General features: G+C 46.5%; 1 gene segment (V, D, J or C); it reads right to left on the bottom strand.

Annotated features, from left to right (window-relative positions):
- Nucleotides 1-2,406: 2,406 nt before the first annotated feature.
- Nucleotides 2,407-2,885, bottom strand: LOC142871417 (immunoglobulin heavy variable 1-2-like). The segment is given in 2 exon segments: nt 2,407-2,723; nt 2,807-2,885. Coding segments are annotated over 2 exon segments (363 nt in total).
- Between the last annotated feature and the right edge of the window lie 5,181 nt (nt 2,886-8,066).

Raw genomic sequence — 8,066 nt, 5'->3', positions numbered from 1 at the left:
TCTAATACTTAGACTGCAGAGGTAATCACAGAATCATGATTTCAGAGAAGTTTCCCAGAGGAGACCGTTTTATGCAGAGGAAGCCACAATCCAAACAGGAAACCAGCCCTTACTCTCCACCTGCACCTGCCCTGGGCTGGCTGTGTGCTCAGTGGGTTCCGGTCGCCCCCTGGCAGCCACAAGAGTCCTTGCAGGGAGCTCTGTGACTGGGCTCACTGATGTCCTCTCATTATGTCTCCCACAGTGAATCCTGGTCTTGTCCTTTGTGCTCACAGAGCTCAGCTGCAGGAACAACCAGTTTGGCACATTGACTGGCACATGGCAAATGAGCTCTTGAGGGACACATTGTAATTTGTGCTCCTTTCATAACATATGCTCCTGATCCAGTCTCATCCCTTTTCTCAGGGCTGGCAGGTACAGCTCTAGCGGTAACCACAGCTGTGGAGAAAACTCCAGAGATGACACAGGTGAGGGAGAGTCTGTGTGATGGCTTCATCAGCCCTGAGCCTGACTCCTGCAGCTGAACCTTGGAGGTAACACCTTAGGACAGGGAGATTTTCCCTAACGCTCAGCTATTCATTGTTATACATGAGGCTAAGACGAATAATATTCCTTGCTACTTTTAAATGATGCACTTTCAAGTTAAAGAGACTTTACCAAAGTGATTATAATGTTACATTCACAGCATATATTTCTGTATTCTTAATCAAATGTGTCTATCTGGTTTATACCATTGACTTTTCTATCATATTTTATGAATAAACCCAGAAAATATCTTTATATAATATATTTTCTATTCAATAAGCTAAAATATCCATAGACATGATATAAAAGTTTGGATAAAACTTAGGCCAGGCGCGGTGGCTCATGCCTGTAATCCTAGCACTCTGGGAGGCCGAGGCAGGCGGATTGCTCAAGGTCAGGAGTTCGAAACCAGCCTGAGCAAGAGCGAGACCCAGTCTCTACTATAAATAGGAAGAAATTAATTGGCCAAGTAATACATACAGAAAAAATTAGCCAGGCATGGTGGTGCATGCCTGTAGTCCCAGCTACTCGGAGGCTGAGGCAGGAGGATTGCTTGAGCCCAGGAGTTTGAGGTTGCTGTGAGCTAGGCTGACGCCATGGCACTCACTCTAGCCAGGGCAACAGAGTGAGACTCTGTCTCAAAAAATAAATAAATAAAAAATAAAAGTTTGGATAAAACTTATTAAAGTTCCAATACACTTTAATTGATGAAAGCAACCCACTCCCCAGCTGCCTGAAATTACTTAAAGCCAAAAGCAAAGGAAGGTCTCACACCTACACTTCAATGTGCTCAATACCTCAGAGCAGTCAACCGAATTGTCGTCCCTCAACTGTCTCATAATTCCTAATCTCAATACCTTCCTGCCATCAATCCCCTGATGCCACTTTGTTGGGGGAGAGAGTTGTTGCCCTGCCCTTCTCAGTGTGGCCTAGGATGGGGCAGGTAGTCATGAGTGGCTCCCCTGCGGGGGACAACAACGCAGTAGGGCAGTAGGCAGTGATGGCTCCTGGGCTCTCTCTGCTCTGCAGAGGACACGAAAGGGTCCTTCACCTCTGAGTAGGGCACAGGCCAGCACAGCATGCTGTGTAGGATGCACTGCATGTCTTCAGCATGGCAGGCTCAGCTTCCTGAGCTGCTGAACCTCTTCTACCCTCCCTAGAGCGGCCTCTTTTCCTAGGCACCATTGTTTGCCTTCCTTGGAATTTACACAGATGAGTTGAAAAATTACAGCACCAGAATAACAAATATATATCAGTATAAATTAGTCAGAATCCACAGAAGGGACAACACCAAGGGTGAAACCCAATGTAAACTGTAGATTTGGTGTAATTATGGCGTGTCAATGTACCTCCATTATAATCTATTTATGAATCTGTTGCAGTATGTTGACAGTGGGGAAGTTTGTGGCTGTGCAGGCCAGGTGTAAATGAGAACTTTGTACCTTCTCTCAAAGTTACCATGAACTTAAAACTACCGTAAAATAAATTTCATTTAAAGTAATTAAGAAAGACATTTTGGGAGACATTTTGGCCATTTATTATGTATTAAAAGGCATGTACCATGTACCTGAGGATTCTTACTTCAGTTTATTTATCCAACTGATATTAAAACTTATGTTCACAATAATAACTCAGTAGAAATGCTTGTACTAGCTTTATTAACTGGAGTCTTCTGTCATTCTCTAAATTCTGTTGATACAGTGACAACCGAATGAAACCTTTACAATATAATTAGAATGTATACATGTGTCAAATATTCCTTTTCCTCAAGCAATTAACCCATATTGTAAAACATTTAAACCTAACAATCCTCATCATTTTCTCATCAGCAGCACAGCTGCATCTCCCTCAGGGTTTCTGACCCCCTCAGGATGTGGGTTGTCACACTGTGTCTTTTGCACAGTAATACACAGCCGTGTCCTCGGGTCTCAGACTGCTCAGCTCCATGTAGGCTGTGCTCGTGGATGTATCCCTGGTCATGGTGACTCGGCCCTGGAACTTCTGTGCATAGTTTGTTCCTCCATTGTTAGGGTTGATTAGTCCCATCCACTCCAGCCCTTGTCCAGGGGCCTGTCTCACCCAGTGCATATAGTAGCTGGTGAAGGTGTATCCGGAAGCCTTGCAGGACACCTTCACGGAGGCCCCAGGTGGCTTCACCTCAGCCCCAGACTGCACCAGCTGGACCTCGGAGTGGGCACCTGTGCAGGGAAGACAGGAGTGGGTAAACCCACCTTGGCTGGCTCCAGTCCCTTCCTCACCCTGGGCCTGGGGAGCCCCTCACATGTAGCTGCTGCCACCAGGAAAAGGATGCTCCAGTTCCAGTCCATGATGAGGAGCTGAGCTCTCAGGGGCTTCTCCAGTGGGGGGACGTGGCTGTGGGGTGATGCTCTCAGGACACAGGCATAGCTGTATTTAGCTCAGCAGACCTCAGGTAGTTTGCATATTCATGAGGCAGGGCATTTCATAGCCCTAGACCTGCCCCAGCATAAGAAAGAGAAACATGAGGATATGTGGACCATGCAACAACAGGGAGATGCTGAGGACAGGGATTCCTGCAACCCCCTTGAACTGTATGTGCACAGAGGTCCTCCCACTGAAAAACAAGCCCCAAATACAGGTTATTCACTGTGAACCCACATGTGAATTGCATGGACAGATCCAGCACCATCTAGGGGCTTTGACACAGGAATATCTTTTTCTTTGGATCAGTGAAATTCTTGAAATATTCTACCCAGTTATATGTAAAAAGCTTCCCTTGCCTCCAGCTGCTTACTCTTAACACATGTAGGAGGGCTAGAGACCCTTTGTAAATGTGGCTTTCATTAAAGTGCTGTGTTACATCAACACTCACAGCTGAGTAGGATATTCATACAAATGTCAACATATCATATAAAATTATTATTACACATTTTCACAAAAGGAATACCCAGTCCCCAAGAGCAACCCCATCCCAGCCTCCTGTGCATCTCCTGCTGGGCGGCAGCCTGTGCTGGTGTTCCTGCACGTCCCCTGAAGCCGAGCCCTACCTGCAGGGGAGGTTCCCTCTGGGCTCTCAGAACATCTTCCTCCTTGTGTCCCAGCCCAGTGTGAGCTGGTTGTGCCCTGGATCACATGCTCCTTCACAGACAGCATGTGCTTTTCACTGTAAACCATGAACTGGACTTTCTAAACCCAGGGAACTGCAGGGAGGCCCCCAGCAAAGATTCTATGAAACCATCAGGGAGCCCCTTCCCAGGAGCTCCACATGCCCTAGTACGGTCACACACACAGGGGTCCAAAACCTTCAGGGGCTTTGGAGGCGCTCATATCTCATTTAAGTTCCCTTGGTTAAATGTCATATCAGAGAACATGTTAACACACAGCTAATGGTGATGGCCCAGAACCCACCACACTGCTAATCCTGCAGCACACTCACACACACACACACACACACACACACACACACACACACACACACTGTGGCAAGAGTTCACAGCTATGGGAGGGACACTTCCCTTCTTCCCTGCATGTGGCACACTGACCCTGGGCCTGGGTATGTGCCCTTGTCATACAGACAACAGCAAAAACCTCATAACTAGAGAAAGGGACCTGCCCACGCTGTGAGTTTGTCTGTTCTGCCAGCAAGGGGGCCCTGCAGATGACCCTGAGTAGGGTTCAAGTTTAGCACCGCAGTTCACACCTGGGCAAGCCATGTGCAGTCAGTGGAGCCATCGCCGAGGTGTCTGGACTGTGGGGAGGACCGCACTGGCCCTGCAGAACAGCAGGTCCCCCTCTCAGAGACACAGCCAGGAGAATGAGGGCTGGATCCTGGAGACCTGGACAAGGTGTTCTTGAGGATCAGAAGTAGGAGCTGATATTGGAACAGGGTACCTGGGAGGGACAGGTGGGTGGGTCAGAGTCCCTGAGAACCACAGTCTGAGAGCGGTCCCATCCACCCCTTCTCCCATTGGGCATCTATTGTGGAATCTTGTTACTCTCCCACCTGGGCGGGTGGACTCCACGGGGTGACTGACTAGTGTTTTCACTTCTCGAGTCTCGGGAACTTAAGAGGTGTACTTCAAAAGCACAGTTGAGGAGACACGTCTGCCTCCTGGTCCAGGCTTCAGAGGATGCTGCCCATGGACCCATGTGTCTCCCCTGGGCTGAGCAGGTGGCCTGAGGAAGACTCAGATAATTTCACCAAGGTCCCAGATACTTCATCCCATAGCAAGGTCCTATGCAATGTGACTTCCAAGTGTGTCTTTCCCAGAGGAGTGGGCTATGTCTGGCCCCAAACAGAAGCTGTTCCCAAGAACTCACTTGTGCTAGCCACAGAGGCCATGTAAATGTAGGGACGCTGGGTATCCTCAGTTAACTGCTGCCCAGGACACTATGGAGACTAGCAGGGCTGTGAGCAAGGGACTGGGGGGGGGTCCCATGAGAAGCCACAATTGAGGGAAGTTAGGTCCTGATAATTGAGAAGAGGAGTTGTTAGCCAGCTCAGGTGCTGCTCAGCCAGGTCAGCTTCTGGGTGGGGCAGCAGCCTGGTGAGTGTTGTTTCTGCCCTGTGAGGGAGGCCAGACTTCCACTGCAGTCCCTCCTCACCAAAAGGAAGGTGGCATTGTCCATCCTCATGTGACAGCCTGCTGGTTATCTCTCCTTCCTGACCTCCTGCCCAGTGGCTCACAGGCCCTGCATCTGACACAGGGACAGAGGCACTTCTTAGTCACCCCTGAAATTGCCCAAACCCAGCTCGTTGCAGGAGAGACCTGAGTCCCCCTGGTTCTGATCCTTGATGAACCCAAGTGATACACAAGCATATGTTGAATATTACCATGAGGAGAAGAGAAAATTTGCAAATACCACAAAGGCTGAGAAAGAAGTGACTCTGAGGCGGATGATGGGGGGGTGCTGAGCATGTAGCTGTCAGAGGGTCCAGGTTCATCTAGTGACGTTGGTTTTATCCCCCTGTGTGACTGGGTTTCCCTAAGTTTTCCTGCTCAGATAGACTCTGTCATCACACACGGAGCTTCCAACCACTCTCATCATGCTGGTGGGATGAGGAAGCGTTGGGAAGGGAAGGGTAGATATTGTTATGACTACACCTTAATGACTCAGTCATCCTCTGCCCCTGGGCTTTGACCTTCACCAGGAGCCCCCAGTAATAGAGGTCATTTGAACCTGTGCTCTACTCCCTTTTCTGGGAATAGTGACCTGGACTATTCCCCTTACTCTCTGACCTTATTGATTATTTTCTCTCATGGGAGATACAGGAGGAAACGAGCATCCTGGAAGAGGCAGATTTCTCTTATCCTGTTAATACTCTGCAAATGACTTTCCTCCAGAGAGTCCATCTGCACCAGACTCAGGGCGCAGGTCTCAATGAACTTCCTTCCCTTCTGATCTCATGCAGCATAACAAGCACATTGTGTTCTGGAGTAACTCACATCTTTCATCACCTGGCTTAGGAAATCGTGGTTTGGATAAGTTTGTTTCTTGTTTCAAAGTCTATAAAATAAAAATTGGTTCAATATTTACATCATTTCAGTGAATGCCCACCATTCTTCACATTTACTTGTGGATTTTGGATGATCTTGGATCCACGGCCAGCCACAGTCTCTGACCCAAGGCTTCCCAATCACACACACAGACCAGGCCTTGTCTCTGCCCTGATGAGGGAGACTTATTCTTGGGTATGTGTGTCACCTCTCTGTTCTCTCAATGTTAAGATCAATAGAACCCTAGAAATGCCCTCTTCAAATGTGTCTCTGCCTTATTGAGATAGGCAAATGTTCCCATAGAATATGATGTCCATACAAACATCTGCAGTGCTTGTTGAATTCTCATTTTGTATTTCTCTTTTGAAAAAGGAAAATTCTGTGCCTGTGAGGAAACTCCTCTGTTACCACTCTGAATATTCTTTGGGGGCATGGGCCTGGACTGGGTGGTCCTTTGGACTCCCTGGAGATCCTGAGTCTCTCTAGTGTGTGTGACCACCCCTATGGTCCTGTGGACCACTGAGGGGAGGCCTGGGTCTGGGCTCACACTGATGTACACTCACTGTGTCTCTCATACAGTAATACCAGGCCGTGTCCTTCATAGGCAGAAAGCTCAGCTGAAGGGAGATCTGGGTCTTGGATGTGTTTTCAGAGACAGTGACTCACTCTTGAAGGATGGATAAGAGGTCCTGTCACCTGTACTACTGCCGTGCCCCATCCATCACAGCCCTTCCCAGGGGCCTGCTGAATCCAGCTCCACCAAAAACCAGAGACCAACAGGGGAGTGAAAGTCTGTGAGGGAATCACCAGTCCAGTGCATGATTCCTGCAGCTGCACCTGGGACAAGACTCCTGGAGATGCAGCGACCTTAGTGAACCATGTGCTTTGTGACAGAACCCTCGCATCTTTATGTCAGCATCCACAAGACACCCACATCTGAGAACTTCCAAAAGATGGAAAGAACCACAGATGTCTCAAGTGTATAAGTGTTCCTATCTCTCTGCATCCATGCCAACATTTGTTGTTTGGAAACATTTTTTTTTTTTATTTCGGAGTATTATGGGGGTACAAAATTTTAAGTCCTCCCCTCCCCCCACAAGTGTGAGTTTCCAAGGTGAACATCCCCCAGATGGTGCACATATTTTGATAAAAGCCATTCTCAATGGAGTGAAGCGATATATTATAATTTTGACTTGCATTTTCCTAATGATTAGCGATGTTGAGCATTTTTTATATGTTTCTTGGCCATTAGTTTATCTTGTTTTGAAAATTTTCTGTTCATGTCCTTTTCCCACTTATTAATGTGCTGTTTGATTCTATTACTATATGGATTATAATTATTAGCCCTTTGTCAGTGGTATAGCATGCAAATATTTTCTCCCATTGTGTGGGTTGTCTATTCATTCTAGTGATAGTTTCCTTCGGTGTGCAGAAGCTTTATAATTTTATTAGGTCCCATTTATTTATTTTTGTTGATACTGTGTTTGCTTTTTGGGTTATCACTCTAAATTTGTTGCCTAGGCTGATGTCTATAAGAGTTTTATCAACATTTTCTTCTAGAATTGGTATGGTTTCATGCCTTAGGTTTAAGTCTGCTGTCCATTGTGATTTGATTTTTGTGAGAGGTCAGAGGAGCAGATCCTGTTTCAGTCTTCTCCATGTGGCTATTCAATTTTCTCAGCACCATTTATTGACTGGGGATTTATTTCCCCAGTGTATATTTTTGCCTGCTTTGTCAAAAATTAGATGTTATATTAGATTGGCTTTATGTTGGGCTCTCAGTTCTATTCCCTTTGTCTATGTCTCTATTCTTGTTCTAGTACCATGATGTTGTGGTTACAATAGCCTTGTAGTATAGCTTTAAGTCTGGTGAATAATGCCTCCCAATTTGTTCTTTTTGCTTAGTTTTACTACAGCTATAGGGCATTTTCTCTTTTTACATACAAAGTATAGAATTATTTTTTCTAGGACTGACTGTGAAAAATAATATTGATATTTTAATAGGAATTGTACTGAATGTGTAGATGACTTTGTGCAGTATAGAATTTTAATGATATTGATTAT

This window comes from Microcebus murinus, chromosome 6 (assembly GCF_040939455.1).
Source record: "Microcebus murinus isolate Inina chromosome 6, M.murinus_Inina_mat1.0, whole genome shotgun sequence".
Taxonomy (NCBI): domain Eukaryota; kingdom Metazoa; phylum Chordata; class Mammalia; order Primates; family Cheirogaleidae; genus Microcebus; species Microcebus murinus.
The sequence above is the reverse complement of the archived record's forward strand: the minus strand, read 5'-3'. Positions and strand labels throughout refer to the sequence as shown.